The sequence below is a fragment of the Megalobrama amblycephala genome, linkage group LG16 (genome assembly GCF_018812025.1).
Source record: "Megalobrama amblycephala isolate DHTTF-2021 linkage group LG16, ASM1881202v1, whole genome shotgun sequence".
In the NCBI taxonomy this organism is placed as follows: Eukaryota; Metazoa; Chordata; class Actinopteri; order Cypriniformes; family Xenocyprididae; genus Megalobrama; species Megalobrama amblycephala.
In genome coordinates, this window is record NC_063059.1 from 10931897 (window position 1) to 10953264 (window position 21368).

A 21368-nucleotide genomic window follows, 5' to 3' on the forward strand; every position below is an offset into this window, starting at 1 on the left:
TTGTGAGGAAATACTTTCTGCCACAGATTCATATCTCTAGTTGACAGTTGAACAGTTGAGCCCAAGCCTCCGTTACCAATTCTAAAACGCCACTTTAGAACTAGTAACGAATAGGGCTGTAACAATACATTGATATAGATCGATACATCAATCTAATGTCAAACGATACGATGCATCGATGCAACACGTAAAAAACGAATACCTGAGGTTATTTATATATTTAAAAGGCACCTTCGTTTTAACACTCTCCCATATTTTCACACAATGTCAGTCTATGCGTTATCGCCGACGTGTGCATTCTGGTTTAAACTACCTTTCAGAACTTGTGAAAGACGCTCGGGACAGTAGATGGAACTGTCACTGTCCCGATCGAGCCAGTGCTGAATCTTCACGAAAGTTTAGAATTTGCTTGTGTATAAAGCCTTGTAAAAAGCAGCGCGCACACATCTCAAACTGTGTCTGTTAGATCGCAGCACTGGAGAATAGAGCACTATGAATCGCTCTTCACACACACAGTAAACTAAAATTTAAAACTGTTAAAAGAAAATTCTCAGTAAACTGCTGCATAGGAGCGCTGCACGCTGTGACTCTGTGTTGCTTCAAGCGCATCATTGTGGTTTGTGCCGCTCTGTATTGAAGCCTTTCATTGTGCCTTTTGCACAATGAAAGAATATTAATAGCCTGTCTTGTTCTGTCCTACATAAAATATGTTGTTGCTTCATTAAAAAGCTGCGTTATACATTTAAAAGAAATGTCTTTTAGTTTTTTATAGAATATAGGCCTATATATAATATACACAATATATGCCTACAATATTTCCTTGTTTGTCAGTTTTTTGACATTACACAATTGAGCAAAGAAGCCTAAAATACTTTCTGAATGTTGTTATGTCATAAGCTGTCATTAGATTATTGTTTGATTTTTTTTTTTTTTATTTGTGGATTACCAAATCAGGGTGTAGGATGTGAAATTTTGAAATAATTGTTTGTTATATATTTTGGTTGCAGTTGTGAGTTGTAACTGGTTGAGTAAAATAGGCACATAATATCATAATATTGAAATATTGATCGATCTACCCCTGAAACGAATCGTATCGCAGAACTTTGTGAGGTATCAGACAATATCTTATCGCTGGCTATGAGAATCAATATTGTATCGAGTTGTGATGAACTGTCCGATTTACACCCCTAGTAATGAAGGAACATTGAGTAGCTTCATTGAAGCTTACTGTATTTTGTATATTATTATGGTATTATGAGAAAGAGATTGACTAAAACAGTGTATTACCTGCATCTAATATAGCATTCATTTTCACGTCGATGTCCATAATATTATATCCATTATAAAAAAATCAGTTTGAATGTCTGCTGAGGAAAGCAATCGTTAAAAGTTAGGGGGATTTCCTACAGCACTAAAACAATTTCCTTGTTCTGACTCACTCATAAAGAGAGTATTTGTCGCCATCTAATGGTATAATAATGTAAACTTTCACTGTTACTATTGACGGACCCTTTCTCAATACCAAATATGGCATATTATTTATATAAAATAATTTATTGAACAACATTTAAATTAACAACACTAGACATTATAAAAGACATAAACACAAGCAAACAATAAAACAATCAAATAAATAAAAAACACAAGCAAACAATTCAGTCAGACGTACAAAAGTAGCAATCCAGTACAGGATTTAAAGGTGCCCTAGAATCAAAAATTGAATTTACCTTGGCATAGTTGAATAACAAGAGTTCAGTACATGGAAAAGACATACATTGAGTTTCAAACTCCATTGCTTTTTCCTTCTTATGTAAATCTCATTTGTTTAAAAGACCTCTGAAAAACAGGAGAATCTCAACATAACACCGTACTGTTACGTAACAGTCGGGATCATTAATATGTACGCCCCCAATATTTGCATATGCCAGCCCATGTTCAAGGCATTACACAAGCCAGTATTAACGTCTGGAGCAGTACAGCCAAATCATCAGACTAGGTAAGCAAGCAAGGACAACAGCGAAAAATTGCAGATGGAGCAATAATAACTGACATGATCCCTGATATCATGATATTTTTAGTGATATTTGTAAATTCTTTCTAAATGTTTCGTTAGCATGTTGCTAATGTACAGTTAAATGTGGTTAAAGTTACCATCGATTCTTACTGTATTCACGGAGACAAGAGAGCCGTCGTTATTTTCATTTTTAAACACTTGCAGTCTGTATAATTCATAAACACAACTTCATTCTTTATAAATCTCTCCAACAGTGTAGCATTAGCCCGTTAGCCACGGAGCACTATCAAACTCATTCAGAATCAAATGTAAACATCCAAATAAATACAATACTCACATGACCCGATGCATGCATGCAGTATGCTTGACGAACATTTTGTAAAGATCCATTTGAGGGTTATATTAGCTGTGTGAACTTTGTTTATGCACTGTATTATAGTCGAGAGCTCGGGGGGGGGGCAGGGAGTGCGAGATTTAAAGGGGCCGCAGCCTGAATCGGTGCATAGTTAATGATGTCCCAAAATAGGCATTTAAAAAAAATATATAAAAAAAAATCTATGGGTGTTTTTTGAGCTGAAACTTCACAGACACATTCAGTGGACACCTTAGACTTATATTACATCTTGTGAAAGAACATTCTAGGGCACCTTTAAGTTAAATATAGCCTAAATATAAAGTTGCGAAACTTAATTTTTCCCATAACCCAAATCGTTTTGCTCTGGAACAAGTAATTGATTAATAAGACCAAAGATTGCCCATTTGATATACCCCAAATTAATCACTTTTAACCACTCTATATACATAAGAGTTAAAATTCCAGAAGTTCGGCAAATTCAAGAAGGACTGGTCGTGATGAAGCTGTTCTCTGCGGGAACATGAGCGCTGAACGGCTGCTGACGGACGGCCTGGAGCTCGCATGTGCGAAAGTGTCAAAACAATCAAAACAACAATTGTAAAATAGGCGCTATGTTTATATATGAGTTTATATTTGAGGTCTAAATAACTACATTCTCAGCTAAAAAACTCTTAAAACTAAATTTAATGACATAACAACAGTAGTACTTATTAAAAATATGATGGATTTGCTCAACCACCATGACAGTCGCCGCAAGCGCGGTGAAACGGTACCAGTGATGTTACTGGGGGAATATCGCACGGCTCTCAGCCAATCAGATTTGAGAACCAGAAAGAACTGTTGTATAAATAAGATTATCACTTGGCTAAAAAAACTAAAGCTATACTAAACACTGAAGAAAATACTCCTCACACTATATAAAATACAGGTTCACTTGCAACAAGGATAAGCATGTTTTTTGTAGCCAACGATTTGTTATAATTTCTTGGATGCAGAGATCATGAAACCAAAAGGTAATTTTTCCTATTAGCCTATATGTCATTTTCATAATTTGATGCATTGGTGGCCTTATCCAATTCATGGTAATATTCACATTTTGATAAAATTTATGTTAAAACAATTTTGCTACTGTTGGGTCAACACTTGATGATCAGTTTAAATTGTAATCCTGAAGCAAACCATAACCACTGTGTAATACAAAGATGACAGTGGCAACAGGGCAAAACCTCTGAAAAGCTGTTATAAAACATTTCAATTAATGGTCATGCTGGATTACAAATACTTGTGTGAACACCTTGCGTGTATTCGACAGTTTAAGCACAATAAAACATCAAAGAGAAGTTATTTTTTTACTCCTGAGACGTGCCGTCTGACAGCCAGCTTTCTGTGCATGTGCTTCAGATGTGTGTTCTCAGAAAACAATAAATTAGAAATTTAAACTGATAAAGTTAAATCGCATGAAAATAATAAACTTTCTTGATGAAGAATCACTGCAATGTCCATGAGCATGATCGCTATAAATGATAAAACCAAGCAGATGTTTTGTTAGTATTTGGCAGAGTATCCGATGCAGGCAGGAGCTGTTGAAGAAAGCGCTTTGCTGGAAAGGGTCGGGGGGCAGCAGCTCATTTGAATTTAAAGACATGTGCATGAAAACAGCATGTATTTGCTAGCACTCAAAAATGGTTATTTACAACATGGAATAATGATCTGTGAGGTATTTTGAGCTGAAACTTAACAGACACAGTCTGGGTACACCTGGGACTTAAATTACATCTTGAAAAAAGGGTATAATAGGTTGGAATGTTGGAAAGCTTGAGTTAGAATAGTTTGCGATTATAAATACGAGGCTGTAAAGGTGAAATAGTGAGTAGGTGTGTTTAACTGTTCATCATGATGACGTTTAATGTCCCCAGCAACCTTTGTAGTCCCGTTTAACCACTTGTTAGCAAGACTTTATCAAGATACATAAAAAAAAAAAAATCACGAGTGGAGTTGGGATAATACTGATGTATTTTGTGTCATTTCAATAAAATGTGAAAATATATTGAGGTTATTTCAGGCATTTAACAAAAAAACAGACAAACAAACAAATACATTGACTTCAGGACGATGGCAGTGGAAGTTCAAAAATGCTAACTCTTTTAGGTTTTAGGACTCTGTATGTTATGCTAGTCTATATATGTGGTTGCTAGGTTGTTGCTTTCTGGTCCAAGCCAAAAGAGCCTAGACTCTAAGGATATGGTTATATGCACTGATTTTAATCGATTTGGATTAATCTAATCTGATTGTAGATTCCTAAAGTACTGTTTATATGTGCCCTAAACTTTGCAATCCAGTTTAAATATTTGTTTGCATTCGCATTACATACATTCTCCAAACAAAACTTCAGCACATGCACAGTGCATCAGTCACCGCAGAGAATGCCGTAAGCGTAATTGGCATTTTTGCCTTGAATACCTTTTTTATAGATATGTCAAAAACCTTTTCTAGCAGATATTTAGCAAATATTCAGTCTCTTACCTGTTCTTTCCACCTGCTACCATGTTTATAATGTACAACGTAAGACGTAAATAAATATAAGCACCACAGCACTGCAGATTTGGTGCTAATATTACAAATATTTTCTAATTTAACAGATTATTTCAGATCTATGCAACCCTCTCAATCAGATCGATGTTTACATGAAGGCTTTTTAGTCTGATTAAGCTATCAATCTGATTATTAATGGATTATTAGGATGCAAATAATTTCGCAATTGCAATAATTGTGAAATATAAAGTCACAGTTATCTTTTTTTTTTAAATCTGAAGCAGAAATGAGAATGATTTTTAACATTGAAAAGCTTTAACACTTCAGCTTTAAACCAACAGCTCATTTTATAGTCACAAATTTCCATTGTTCTTAAGCTAGAAGATCTTTGTCTAACATGAGCGTGACCCACAGCACACTGCCTAGTGCGCCTCAGCGGAGCGTTGTTACTTTACAATATTAATCTACCGTTGTGTTCGTTTTCAGCAAGAGCAATGTCACGTGTGTGATACCTCTAAGCCTTTGCACGGTTTGTGCTGAAAGCCGTTTCTTCTCCTCCCTCCAGGAGTCACTTTCAAAGTGATCCAGAGCTTCTGAGCTCATTAAAGCTTAATCAGAAAATCTATTTTCAGGTCACTTGTAGCTCTGTCAGGAGGATTTCCAATGAATAGAGGGCACTGTTTCTCCACAGCCCCTCCGCCAAAATGAACATGTAGTATTGTCAGACCGTTTCAAATGTGGTTGGCATACCGACAAGAAACATCAGGTTCCTCTTTGCCTTAATATGCTACATCTGGTTGGTGGCAGTTATCTGTGTCACCATGTAAATATTTTATAAAAAATGTCTTGTTTAATCTGGCGAGGGACTGTAAAAGGTAGTGACACACATGGCTGTCACTGGGATCTTCTCTCAATATGGGACAGTTCTTCACTGGCCAATGTTCGACTTGTGATAAGAGATACATTTATCTATCTAAAAAAAAGATAAGTGACACAGAGAATATTGTACAATTGTATTTTATTGATAATTGTACAACACTATTCCTTTATGAAATGTCATCTTGGCAAATAATCTACTGTTTACACCAAGTAGGGACATTAAGAAAGATTCTGGAATGTTGCAATACTGTTTCATCAACTAATATAAATAATGTTGAGGGAGGTGGCAAAGAGTTTGTAAAAGCATAGAAAGATTCACTGATGTAGCATAAAATCCTGTCTGATCGTAAAGTGCTGTTCTGTGTTGTATTATTTTAGCAAGCATCAGTATTGCTCCTACTTATGGTTAAGTATAAAATTTGCATGTAATCTATCTGGCACTGTTGTGAATGATGAATGATACCTCAGACCGTGCGGAGAAGTGAGCTATTACATTTCTGAGTGCTTGTCGGATAATAAAACAAGTGGAAAAATCTAGTGGTCGACCAGATTTGGATTTTTTGGGGCCAATAACCTAATTTTGCAACATTGTAAATACGTGCCTCTACCTACATTTTTGCACAACTCCGATAATACATCTTTGCATACAATTCACTGCAGTTTCCAGCTGAAATGAACACTAGTGGCAGTAAAACACAGAAACTTTTATTCCTTTTCACACAGGGACAAATTATCAGATTTATTTTCATGCAGTTTCTTGCACAATACAATGTTATGACCTCAAAACTCTTTTAAAGTTGATGTAAATGATTTTTTATGATAAAATACATTGCCATTCATGGGTTTATCTTCCCCAAAAGTAAACATTGAGCCTCCCAGGCACCATCAAATCATTGAGAGCGGTCTTCTTAGATCCTTCAATCTCTTTCCAACCAAAGAAAAAAGTAAAATATTGGCTAGTTGATCAGCCTGACCAAAATATTGTTCTATCACTGAAACAAATCTCATAGACTTACATTGAAGGAGGGAGCATCTAGCCTAAGATGGTTTACTGGTCTTAGTTGGTCTTTTAACCTGGGGTGTGTTTCCCAAAAGCATTGTTAGCCTGCTATAGTTGCATGGTCTGTTGTTACTAACATAGTTCAACAGTTCAGTGTTTCCGGAAACCAGCAGCGAACATTTGCAAACAGCATTGCAAATTTGTCTTTGGAACTACAGTTCTCGAGCTGTGGTTAGAAACATAGTTTATGTTAGTTAGACATGTGGGCTTACATAGATCATGGCCTTGTGGAACAATAGAGTGCATTAGTGCCCGACCCCTTTTTCAATGATGCGTGTTCCGTAAGTATTTTTTTTTTCCATTCATGTTTCCAATAGGGATTTTAAAAGTCTTCGTTAAAGCATTATAAGCCATGAACCAATCAGATATGAAGTGAAGCACAACACTACAAATTTTGATTTGAGTTAAAAAAGTTTTTGAAAATTGGACAAAAAGGTACAAGACTGTGTACTTCAGTGAGGGGAAGAACTACAATCCCATGAAGCATTGTGAACAGCATAATCAAACTATAAACAGTGGAGAAAACTACTCATATGTACTTGTTTATATTTACATATTTTGAAATAAATTTTAAAAATGTATATTAAATGTATGTATATACAAAAATTTACTGTAGGTATTTTAAAAGGGTGGAGAGATTGACTTCGACATCTTCATGGGAGTGGGTGGAGCTAAATATATATTTTGCCACGTATTGCCTTTTTTTGACTCTGATTTGTGTAATTTTCTGTACAATTTCTGTATTTTATTTTATTTTTTACCAGGAATTCCGCTGTTAAAAATGATTATTTTAAAAATATTTTGACACAATGCAGGCTGATTGCTTCACCAGAAGCAAATACCATGGACTTACAACCTCGTAATTCACATTAGGTCTGTTTTTAAAGGTTTATAAATTATCCCTATGGAGAAATTGAATGGAGTTTCTACTTCTAGAACCCGACTGTTGCCCTCTATAAGCATGCTAACATTCTACAGTACTTTATGTATCTTTCATTCTATTTAAATATATATATACATTTCAATCTAAATATATTTAGCATGTCAACAATCAGTATTGTTTTTGAAGAGTGTGCATGTGAGTAAAGACATAAGCGAACTCTGGAGTATGAGATAAGCAGACTGCCCTCAAAAAAAAAACAAAAAAACGACCCTATAGGTCGTTTTTCAAGCACCTTATTATGGCCTATATTTACGTTTTAAAGTCATGCACCCTCTAGCTGGTGTAAAAATAATGACAGTGTCGTGTTATGTCTGTTGTCAAGAAATGATGTATGACTGTCGTTACCAATCAAAATGCATGTTCATTTAAAGCAATGTGTGGACTTTTCACACCATTTGTCCTATTTCCATTTAGCAAAACTCATTTTTTTATTAAAGACTACACCCACACCCCACCCCTAAACCACCTCTAAACCTACCCTTAGTAATTTATAGTGCATATACACTTTATGAGCACATGCGTTCCCTGGGATCGAACCCACGATCGCATGATCACATGATTACATATTGTTATATATTGCAATGCCCTGCCAATGAGCTACGCAAAACCCGAAATATGACGCAGATAAAAGGGAACAATGCATTAAAATGAAAGTGTCCTGTTGTCGATAGGGGCGCAACTTTAGCAAACACTCCTATGGGTCTTATTTCAGGGAAGTGACAAACAACCTATATAGGCGTATTGGTTGGAAAACATGTTGGAGATTAGAGGAAACCCGCAATGAATCTAACATTAAATGAAGCAAAACGACAAGGAACAAAAATAGTTAAGTAGTGTCCTCAAATACCAGCAGTAAAAAATTACTTTGTGAAGAATGCTTCTGACTAAATGAACCCATGTATACTAAAGTGTATGCCAATTACATGCATGTAAACATGATTAAAAAATTAAAATGGATTTTTTTTTTTTTTTTTTTTTTTTTGTAAATGAACTAATCTGACATTAATTGTGATCTTGAAGGTATTACTCCATCACCTGTGCATGACATTGGCAAACCTATATTGAGCCAGTGTCAAACGACGGAGGTGTGACCATGTTACTACAGTAGTTTCAGAAACAGTCACAACAAGCTAGTTCATTTTTTACAACGATGCAATCATGTAATGGAAGTTAAGCTGTTATAAGTTATGTTGTTGTAAATGACTGGACTTTTGGCTGGTTTTAGAGAGGTTTTGGGCAGCAACTTGTTGTGAACTTGTTTGAACAAACACAAATGCATTTCATTTTTTTATTCCTAACCTAGATGAGTCAGACAGTGGAAAAGTAGTTTGATAATGATGTCAGCATGCCATTCATATCAAATTTGAATATTATACTGGCTATTGAGAGACAGACATTGGGGTGGGGTGTGGAGAATTGTGATCACTCCCAGTCCTGAAGGCATAAAACTTCCCAGCCCAGTAATATTTCCAGTAATATTAAATGGAAAAGCCTTCAATTTGCCGCTACAGCAAAAACTGCACCACAGTCACCCGTCCCTGTGCTGATAATGATGTTGGGTTGAACACACATCTCTCTCTTTGTAGGCAATAATCTCAGATGGTGTTTAAATAACTTTGCATATCCATGTGCTGGCAATATTGCGGCTGGGTGGAAATAATGTTGGTTAGGGTGGTTTTGGTCAGCAGCTACTTCATGATTATTCTGTCTGTTAAATTATATTCATCATTCTCCATCATAAAACTGAAAATGTGCAGATGTAGGAGCATTTTCTACCTGATCTGAAATGACTTTGTTGCTGTAACATAATGTAGTCAGGTTCCTTACTTTAGATATATGTCATTAAACCTGACTACATTAGGATACACCAGCAATACTGTAAATATAAAGCCAGTTAATTTAGTTAAAAAGTAACATTTGACCTAATAATACATTTTTAATTCTAGTAATGTATCCCTTCACTGCCCTTTAAAGTAAAAGTTATTCTATATACAAGTATTGGACTACATTTACATTTGTCTCTATACTGCTACTTAAACAGCGCTTATGAGTCATTGTTCAAGCCTTATTTACATAAATTAAGACTTGAGGAACAAAGGGAACCATTTCACACAAGGAAAATGCTGCTATCTTTACAGCAAGCTAACAGTGGGAAATGTAATTCATGCAAATGAGGGACACAGATAAAGGCTTCTTTTGTCTAACATCATCTATCTAATGGCTAAATTTATCCACACAGCTAATACTAGGTTTTGAGACAATAGTTTTTGGAATATATTTTTTCAGCAAATGTTGTTAGGGAGCACTGACCTGCTGCTAGTAAAACGCGGATTAGCGGAGATGCTCACATCTTATCCAGGGATATTTATGATATGATTAAGATTGGGTCTCATTAACTGTAGTAGCGTGCATACACACATATTGTGTGTAAAACCTGTGTGTGAATGTTTTACACAGAAATTGATTCATCAACAAGTTTGTAAAATTAGGTTAAGGTTTGGAACCAACCCACACACAAATGCAAAAAGCACTTGTGGTGGCATCAGAAACTTGTAATTAAGAAAAAAATATGTATCTATATGTATAAATAACAATAACTAAGAGACCCTAAACTAAATCTTATTTCAGAGTCACAAAAATGTGACAGGCACTGCATAAAAATATAGCTGATCATAGGCCTCTATAAAAGGTGTTTTTTTTTTTTTTTTTTAGCTGGTTTTGAGAGTGGCAATCTTGGCTTTACAGAAAGATTGTGCATGCTCTCAGGGCAAGAGCACATCTTTAGAGAGCAATACATTTGCAGAGAGTGATGAATCGATGTACAGAAGATGGTTTGTGCGTGTATTATGCTAATTGCTAACTATGGGCATGAGGTCCCTGATTTAAAATGAATCTAGATTCATTCACATTCAAATGAAGGTAAGATAAAATGTATGCATGTACATGCCTGTAAAAAATGATATTAGAACTTTCTTTGTGCACATAAGTACACAACACACATAGAATTATTAGTAATTGAGACCCAATTCTATGTCTAGCACATACATTCTTAGTAAGTAGGAGTCTAACCTATATCTGTAGACATTCCCCATTAGGACCCTGTGGGAAATCATAAACTTTCTATGTTAAATCTAATACGTCTCTTTTGAAATGCAAAACGGGCAACTGAACAAGGCTAAATAGTCTCGGCTATAAATTACAAAACTCTATCAGTTTTCATAGAGATAATTCACCCAGAGAACACATTTTTCATACACTAATATTTAGAACTCCCGTCATAGTGGTAATTGGTTTGAACCATCAAAGAGTATTTTAATAAGAGTTCATTAATTAGATAGAGATGGTCTTGTTACATTATGTGCCCTTGTCTCCCAGTTGAGCAGAAAATTAGTTCATTTTGGCTGTAGAAAGCTAGCACAAGGCTTTTGAAGAATTATTTTGATTAAATTTAAAGAGCAATATGCCTTTAATTGTCAGTTTTTTGCACCTGATTTGTGAAACATGTTGAGAGCAATAAAGTCTCATTGACTTTCCGTTCTTTGTTTTTGTTTTCCAGCAAGGACTGAGGAGAAAGATTGAAGCACAGTCACCTGGATATACACCCAAGCAGAATGGCCTCTCCTGTGGAGCATCAGGATCTGACTTCAAGCGCCTTCGTATGGAACCCAGCTCTTTTCGACCTGGTTCCTGTGTTTTGGCTTCAGGGCAGACTCAAAGATTGGTTGGGGATGCCACCCAGGGTAACATCCTTCGAAGAAAGGATACCTTCATGATGCCTCATGGAGTTGGCAGCGATTTATTCAACATAACTCTAAGGGATATGAAGAAGGAACCGATTGAAGTTCAGACCTGTGGCCAGTCTTCCACAGATCCTGCCACATTGACGTTTGACTTCAAAGATGAAGTAACTGGACAGATTGACCCAGAGCTCCAGGACTTGTTCGATGAGCTCACCAAGACCGTGCCATCACTGAATGATCTAGAGCTGGAGAAGATGTTAAAGCAAGATGATGACTTTGGTCTGGATCTGGGCCGACCCAGTTCAGCTGGTGCGGCTCCTCTATGTATTCACCTGGATAAGCCAATCAAGACAGAGTACTCACCAGATTTTAGCCATACGGCTGGAGGCTCTCCACAACTAAGACCTGCCTCTGCTGGACCTTCCTTTTCCATGGCCAATGCAACTTTATCCACCTCACCCATCACTTCAGGGCACCATGGACAGGTACCTACTGGCGGTCCCTCTCGAGGTCTTCCATGGCCTGAGATGTCACATGCTGAGCAGCTGAAGCAAATGGCTGCTAACCAACAGCAGCCCAACCCTATGCTTCACAACCACCAGCAGAGTCAAGCAGGTGGTGTTAGGAACTGGTCTTCTGCATTAGGTGTTCACCAGACTCCTGGCTCTTTCAATCAGGAGACTCTTCCCGGCAATGCTTCCCTTTCTCAGCAGAGACTGAACACTCAAAGTGCCGGTCAGGCCAAAGGCATGTCCAACTGCTTTCTCAAGCCCAATGGATTCAACCCCTCCCATCACATCGACACAAAGGTTCTCAGCAGCAAGCCCCTGCTGCATTTCAGCCCTAAAGCACCACCTTCCACCACGGGCCAACAAATGCCCATCATGGCTGCACCACCTAACAAAACAACCATACAACAGCAGCCATCTACAGCAGGCCAGGGCATGCACTTTCAGAACTGCCAGCTTCCCATGCAGCCATCTCCCTGCTACAAACTAAGCCTTTAATTCAAAGGCCTCCACTCAATCAGCATGGTGCTGGAATCAGTTTCAAAATGGCACAACAGAGACAGGTAAGAGACTGTGTTTATGGTCCTTTTAACGATTGTTGCTTGTTTGACTGTATGATATGTTCCCACTGATATCTTGTGTAAAAGCCAGAACACACTGGGTCGCATTCACTAACCGTCAGGGGTTATCTGCATCTATTACAAACCCACACACTGCCCTCTTTATCACTTTTCACTGGATCATGCTCACTCTCTGTTTCATCTGTAACTCTCATTGACATTTTTTCTGAGCAGCTTTCTGAGCACATTATGTTCGCTTTCTCATCAGGACGGTGATTGACTATAACATGAGCAGCTCTTTCACACTATAGTGCTATAGACTCGAGTTAAATGAGCAGAAACCATTGATAAAGCTGCCAACTCGTTGCATGACCACTACTACTGAAATAAGTTGCTTCATTGCTCAAAAACCTCACCACAATGAATAATCTTTAGCAGTTTCTTACTTATAACTCATTAGCCCCCGGTTGCACAGACAAGGTTGAAGCTAAGCCCAGACTAAAATGCATGTTCAAGCTGTTTCAACTGAAAGCAACTTGCACTGGCACATCTTAAAATATATGAGTGCCATTGTTTTGTCTCATAATGCACACCAGCAATGTTTTTTCTAGAGCACATTTATAAAAGGTACTTAAATGTTCTAATTAATAGGGCTGGCCCCTAATAGTCGACTGATCATTAGTCGACGAGAAGAGGCTTATCCGACCAAAATTGCTATTAGTCGGTTAGTCCCAGAAAAAAAGAACAAAAAAAACCTCCACAGGAAGTGGCGAAATCCTGCAGTCTGTGACGGACAGATCATTAACAGCAGGAAATCCAACCATTCACCTATCATTCATCAACCTCAACAACTCTCGTGTTTAGGTGGAGAGTGAGCTTACTGTATGACATAGAGGCGCCGGTGCGATCACTTAAAATACTTTGTAATTTTTGGTCATACAGATAAGAGTATTCGAAACTGTAAATGGTTTGCACAAAACAATAGTTTATTAATAAATGATTAAAATGTTTAGACAGACTCCTGTTTTTTCACAACACATTCATAATCATTATATTTGCGGGTGTGCTGCTGTAAACTTTATGTATATGTTTGTGTGTTGATTAAGCTATGTATTACATATATAAGCGATTAAAGGCTCATTATTATGATTTATATAATTTATTAATATAAACGCGCAATTAGTCGTCTAATCGCTTAAAGGAACAACTACTATTCAACTATAAAATTCTTTAGTCGGGGGCAGCCCTACTAATTAAACTATGGCCTAATTCTGGCTTAATCTAAGCCCTGTCTGTGAAACCATGCCTTAAAGAAGTATTTACATAATCCTATGAATATACTTTAAAAAAAAAAGACAGAATCGGATCATTAATCAAAATCAAATCAAATCTCATAGGATGAAAACAATCTGAATTTGCAAAAAGAATTCCTGAATCAAATAAAAAACCTATGATTTGTGAATCAAGTCGATTCGCTGTCTAAATGATGTTTTTTTAACAAAGTTCAGGAGGAACATGTTCAAATGATCTATCCAATCAGTAAGAGAGGAGGCCTATATGTATGCATAACTGTCTTACCTATGTTCCTCAACAGTTTTCTGGATCCCTCCGCCATCCCGACTCCTTACTCTCAGCTTGTTCCTTACTCAGACAGGAATACGGAGGGAGTACTCTGGGTTCGGGCCAAAATTCCGAGTTCAGACCCTGATCCCCTTGGCCAGCATGCCAAATACGCATAACCTTTACTCTATCTGATTATTTCTAAGTGTGAACTTGTGAACCAAATATTCACAGCCAAATATTCACTAACCATTTTCAATACATTTTATTCAACATTTTATTCTGAAACCACACATCACAAAAATCAGATACTCCCAGTGGTCTTGTAAATGTTTCAGCATCAAATTTTTCAATATATTTTAGGGTGGCACACCTGTCATTGCTCAAGGATATTGCTGCGCATGCTCTTGGGGGAAAAAAAAAAAACATCATCAGAGATCGTCATATTTTATGATAGCTGAGAATGATGAATTATTGTACAGGATAATTTTTGCATTTTTTTTTTTTCATTTAGAATACTCAGAATTAAATAACATTAGTACACGGTTAAGAACAAATTCATCTGTTGTGATTATTGCAGAATTTCTGGTTGAGAAGTTCCACGCAATAATTAGTGAATGACACCCACCGTGCAACATGAACTATCTTTGTGTTAGACTGTATGAGACTTTGGTCAAATAATTAGCTTTGCTACATTTTCTATTTAAGCACTTTTTTTTTCTATCATATCACATTTTCGCTGTGCAGAGCAGGTTGTTCTTTACACAATAGAGTCGTAGTGTCAAAACCACACACCCTGCTTTCTTTCCATCTGTCAGCCTGTTGTGTTAGCCGTTAGCAGTCTGCCAACTCAATGGCTCTGCACTTTGCTGTAGGCCTGTTTTTCATTTTGTTTTTTCTGATTGTTGTTGGTGTCTAGGCGGGTGTAGGGTGCCTTGAATTTGTATATCCCCTCAAAGCAGTTTGATGGCAGCCTGACTTTCTAGAGCATGGAGGATTAACATGCGAAACTTCTAATTTCTCCGCCTGTCACAGTCACTTGCCGTCAGGGCATAGATGCGCACAGCGGGATTTGCTAATTGGAGGTTGTTAGCTGCAAGGGACAAGTTGTGGAAAATGACAGTAATCTGCTTAGCCCAGTGCCTGAGGTTGAACCACTGATTTGTTATGATTGGGGAGCTTTAGAACATCCCCCTTTTCAGTTTCATATAAACAGTATTTCTCGACTTTTTTTTGTGGGAAACGATAACGGGAACCACACAAGAGGAGTCATCCTTACCCACTCCAAAAGCATGTCAGGAAGGGAGGGTGGAGAGACATGCTTGATTTTGACACAAAGGTTTTGTTCAATCACATGAACATACAGCTCTTTTTGCAGCCATTGATGGGAGAGTTGTTTAGGCTCTTTAAAGGATTACTCCACTTTTAAATAAACTTTTGCTGATAATTTACTCACCCCTATGTCATCCAAGATGTCCATGTCTTTCTTTCTTCAGTCGAAAAGAAATTAAGGTTTTTGATGTAAACATTCTAGGATTTTTCTCCATATCATTCATTTCAATGGGCACCAAACGGTTGAAGGTCCAAATGGCAGTTTCAGTGCAGCTTCAAAGGGCTTTAAATGACACCAGACGATACCAGACGATGAATAAGGGTCTTATCTAGCGAAACGATTGGTCATTTAAAAAAAAAAAAAAAGTTTAAGTTTTATAAGCACAAATGCTGGCCTTGCTCTTTTCTCCGATGCGCGTTCGTGACGTCACGTAATACGCAATTACGTTGAAAAGGTCACGGTTGACGTAGGCGGAAGCATCGAGTCAGTGTTTACATTACAAATGTGCGGAAGGAGGATCGTATACACATATTCAAATGTCTTTGTGTCAGTTTATTGTTTAACCCTTTGAGCGGTACGTTCCCACATATGGGATGTTTATTTCTGTGCCCCTGGGCGTACGGTTCCACATATGGGATTTAGAATGTTCAGCGACGTCACATAACTGCTAGATTCAAACTGTGCTTTCGCGCTCTGGCTGCGAGACGGACGCGCGCTCTTTTGTCATCACAGCTATGCAGTGTTTTCAGCCACATAATGTTTCTTTTAAGGTTTCAGACATTTAAATATGCATAAGCACCATTAAACAATACATTTGGAGTTTATAAAATACACACTGATGTCAGACGTCAGTGGAAGCATCAATAAACAGTGAATTCAAATATAATTTGCCGACATTTATTCATATCAGACACACATAATGGGTCTAAGTAACTATAAAGTTTACTCTCTTATTCTTCCAGTTCACCAGCCACTTACTTGCATATATTTCAGGAGAAACTGATGTATTCACCTGCTGTAAATCAGACTGACAGAACTCTGTGAACTGCAGTGCAAACTAAGATGGCGGCGCCCATCTCGCATTATAGATCAAGATAAAGATCATTTATAAAGGTTTTTAAACTACAAAACATACTCACTCACACCTACTTGAGAATCGGAATATCATATAGTTGAAGACATGTTAGCAAGTTTGCGAATATTTTAAATAAAAAAGGAAAAACAAAATAATAGTGATCCATCTCTCATACAGTGTTATTGTGGCTGCGTTCAGCGCTCGTGACACGCACGCGTCGCCATGGAAACAATAAGGGCAAACGTTCTAAAATAATGGTCGCCTTAAAAAAAAACTCACTCTGGCGGTCAGTTAGAATATTTTAAACTCACGCTTGAAAGGTGTGCGTATCCTGGGTGTTTTAATATTAGAAAGCCTAAAAGAAAATTTTTGTCAGGACAGAAATTTGTGACTTTTCAGAGATTTCCTATACACAATCCTGAGCGAATGAAACTGTGGTTGCTACACCTACGTCAACCGTGACCTTTTCAACGTAATTGCGTATTACGTGATGTCACGAACGTGCATCGGAGAAAAGAGCAAAGCCAGCATTTGTGCTTATAAAACTTAAACTTTTCGTTTCGTTTCGCTAGATAAGACCCTTATTCATCGTCTGGTATCGTCTGGTGTCGTTTAAAGCCCTTTGAAGCTGCACTGAAGCTGCCATTTGGACCTTCAACCATTTGGTGCCCATTGAAATGAATGATATGGAGAAAAATCCTAGAATGTTTACATCAAAAACCTTAATTTCTTTTCGACTGAAGAAAGAAAGACATGGACATCTTGGATGACATGGGGGTGAGTAAATTATCAGCAAAAGTTTATTTAAAAGTGAACTAATCCTTTAAGGGCTTTTTCAGTGGACCTTGTCTTGTGTACTCTATACAGAATAGGCTACCACTGTTTGCATTTGTACAGTATATTGTTACAGTATATTGCATATTGCATATCAAAACACTGCCTCTAGCCACGGTCGTTTACTAAGCATTGTTGGGGAAGCCACTCAAAAAGTTAACAACTACTCTCTAGATTAGTTAAACTAATCATTGCACCTAATTGTGTTGAATGTGCACTTGTAGTGTTCTTCAAATGTTAATAGCATATTTTTTAAATAAGAACTACTTGCAGATAATATATGAATTAAATATAATACTGTTACGTGTTTAAGGATGTTCACTGCAATGAACGCAACATTTAGGTGAGATGCAGCTGTTGCAGTGTGAGGGAGAACAAACCAGACAACAAGGGATGCAGTTATAACTCGATGTTTATTAACACGGGGAAAATTAAGACAACACAAGAGAAACATAAACTCAATAAAAGTAAGAAAAAACGAGGGTGTCGCCAAACAAAAGAAATAATCATAACAAAACCCATTAACTAGTGCCTACGCCCCTAAACTAACTACCAAAAATAAAATGTAGAAACAAAACCGAAAACTTCGGCGCGTGCCGCGCCTTAACTAAACTCCACTACATAAATAAACAAAATACAATGGAGGCGAACACCCACACACTAACTAACATGAAATACTAGCTAGCAGGTCGAGCTGTCACGCACTATACGGAATTAACAATTGTCAGTAAGGTTGAGATTAGCACTGAGCTGTCCATAACAAAGGGTTCATTATTTGTCAATCAAGTGGTTAACAGATAATGACTTCACACCAGCATACGAATGGGCACATACATTTAACACGAGAAACTTGTAACACGCTCTAACTCCATCAGGTTAACTATTACACGAATACAACAAACAACTCACAGAAATGAGAATAAACCACAAGACTAAGTGAACAGTTCGCAAACACGTAGGATGGCTGGCTCTGGCTCGACAAAGGTAAGTGAGGTCCGAGCCCAAACACTCACTCCAGGGGGAATGCCGTCAAGGCCCTTTAAAGGGTTAGTTCACCCAAAAATGAAAATTCTGTCATTTATTGCTTACCCTCATGCCGTTCCACACCTGTAAGACCTTCGTTAATCTTCAGAACACAAATTAAGATATTTTAGTTAGCTCCGTGAGGCCTCCATAGGGAGCAATGGACACTTCCTCTTGTGAGAACATGTGAGTTCATGTGAGTACAGTGGTTCAATATTAATATTATAAAGCGACAAGAAAAACAAAATAGAAAAACAAGAATATTTTTGGAGCACCAAAAAAACAAAATAACGACTTATTTAGTGATGGCCGATTTCAAAACACTGCTTCATGAAGCATCGGAGCATAAATGAATCAGTGTGTTGAATCATGATTCAGATCGCGTGTCAAACTGCCAACGGCTGAAATCATGTGACTTTGGCGCTCCAAACAGCAGATTCGACACACTGATTCATCTGTGCTCCGATGCTTCCTGAAGCAGTGTTTTGAAATCGGCCATCACTAAATAAGTCGTTATTTTGTTTTTTTGGTGCTCCAAAAATATTCTTGTCGCTTTATAATATTAATATTGAGCCACTGTACTCACATGAACTGATTTAAATATGTTTTTAGTACCTTTATGGATCTTGAGAGAGGAAGTGTCCATTGCTCCCTATGCAGGCCTCATGGAGCTATCGGATTTCAACTAAAATATCTTAATTTGTGTTCTGAAGATTAACGAAGGTCTTACGGGTGTGGAACGGCATGAGGGTAAGTAATAAATGACAGAATTCATTTTTGGGTGAACTAACCCTTTAAACGATCAGCCACCCGCAGATTTGCAGAACGCATGTCATGACGTCACCAAGATGATTGTTGTTTTTCCGTCCAATAAGATCAACCTAAGGGAATCGACAGATAGGTAACAAAAGAGAGGGAGGGAAAAAACAAAAAACAAAACATACGTGGAACGTAACAATACCAAATATAATTCTCCAGCCAATATAATACCATAATACTTTTACATTTTATGTAAAAGTATTTTTTATTAATTTATTTTGTTGTGATTATAACAATTTGACATACTAAATATATGAAAAGCATAAATGTTTGTGCTTGCATTCAGCAGTACACTTTATCCCTTTATGCTTATACTTTATACACTTATTTATTTATATTTAAAAGATAATAGAATAATTATAAAAGTAAATGAAGATGTACGTAAGGCGTACTTAAGTGGTGAAAAAGCATGCAAGCTAATTGCATTTAATATAAATTTAAACTATAATACATTTTCATGTAATTGCAGTTAACTTAAAAACTAAGCATTCAAAAACATGACATTCAGTTTTGCAATGAAATATATGTATATTAAAGTATATAAAAAATTAAAGTTATTTTCGTAAAAAGTACTGCTTTTAAAAGTATGCTAAAGTGTACTTCATTTTCACCATGGTGTAGTTACACAAGCTACATATAGCAAAATTACTGTAGCATGCTACATGTTTGCTACTTCATATTTTATTTGAAATTAGCAAAAATATATTTACAACGTAATATAATTAGTCTGTGTTCTTGTATACATGGTTTATGAGGACACTTCATGTGGCAATTTCCGAAATCCTTGTCCTTGTTGGGATATTTTTTGGTCCACATTAGGAAGACAGCTTATAAGTAATGTTTTTTGAAAATGTAAAAATATATTCACTCCGAATGATTCACTGAGAGATTCAAACTGAATTGCGAACTGATTCAGAACATTTTAAATTGCATTTGACCAGTCATTTAGTCATTTGACCAATTCATGAAAATAACCAACTCAAAAAAATATTTGTTTTGATTCTATACAGAAAATGCAAAATTACAGTTAGAAAAAAAAAATAAGATTGTGGTGATTGTCAAAAATATTCTGCTTTAGCAATAAATATGTTTCACTACCTCCTTGCAACTGAGAAATAGTTAAAAAAGTTATGTTGTTTGCTATTTGCTGTGTACAGGTATTGCCCAACATTGCTTTCTAGAGTTGAACTGGCTTCATGATTAATATAGTTTTTCCATTATTTAACTTAAAACTTTATGAAATTACATGATTGTGTTTTGATATTTGGGAGAATGTGAGTTTGTGGTTGTAGAGATGATACAGCGGTGATGGGGTTAAGTATGCTGCACCAGTGGAAATGAAGCCAGAATGTCTGTTCCAACAGGGAGAAAAATAGGCAATGGACAGTCTTCCCACAGTGAACTGAATTAGTAATGCCATGGAAATAAAGGTTCCGAAATGGTGCCGTGATCCCACCGGAGCCCTCAAGAACTTTTGTTCAAGCTGAATTTTATCCCACTGTGTGCAATACACAAAATGCATGTAAAGAGACCAGAATGTTGGGTCTGTTTCTTGTTCCCTTGTTCTCACAGCCTGCTGATCAGTTGTCAGCCTACAGTAAGAATGGCAAACAGGGAATCTGCGATATCACAGGCTGTCATAAGAATCGAATGGAAATCTTTTTTATTGCCTGTGGAGAAAAAAAAAAAATGTACTGCGTGCACTACCTGAGAGAAGAAAAAAAAAGCCTCAGACAGTAATATATCACATTGAGAGACCTGAGTGCCCCAAAAACTTCAAGCAGCGCCTGATACTTTCTGATTAAAGTGCTGTTACACTGACTAGTCAGTATCTGGAGGAGCGATTCAAGTATTTATGGCTCTGATGTGAGACTGTAGCTGTGCTACAAAACCTAGTGAACTGCCTAACACTTACTGCATAGCATTGTTGTAGCATTGTAATTGTAATGGAAGCTCATAAGTGACTGAATTAAAACTTAATTAATACTTAATACATAGGCAGCGGGGCTGTGCATCGCACAAAAAACACCCCCGCAGAAGACTCGACTCTCAGTTGAGTTAATTGTAAATGATGAGCAATAACAATGCAAAAAGTGTATATACACACATACAATTTTGTTTAAAACTGCCAA

The 21368-nt window shown here is 37.0% G+C and overlaps 1 protein-coding gene across 1 annotated transcript in view; it reads left to right on the forward strand.

Annotated features, from left to right (window-relative positions):
- zmp:0000001236 (mastermind-like protein 2) overlaps positions 1–21368 on the forward strand; it is a 108940-nt gene that overhangs the window by 67185 nt on the left and 20387 nt on the right. Inside the window, 2 exon segments of the mRNA XM_048159690.1 lie at positions 11340–12510; positions 12513–12595. Coding sequence (XP_048015647.1) covers positions 11340–12510; positions 12513–12595 — 1254 coding nt within the window.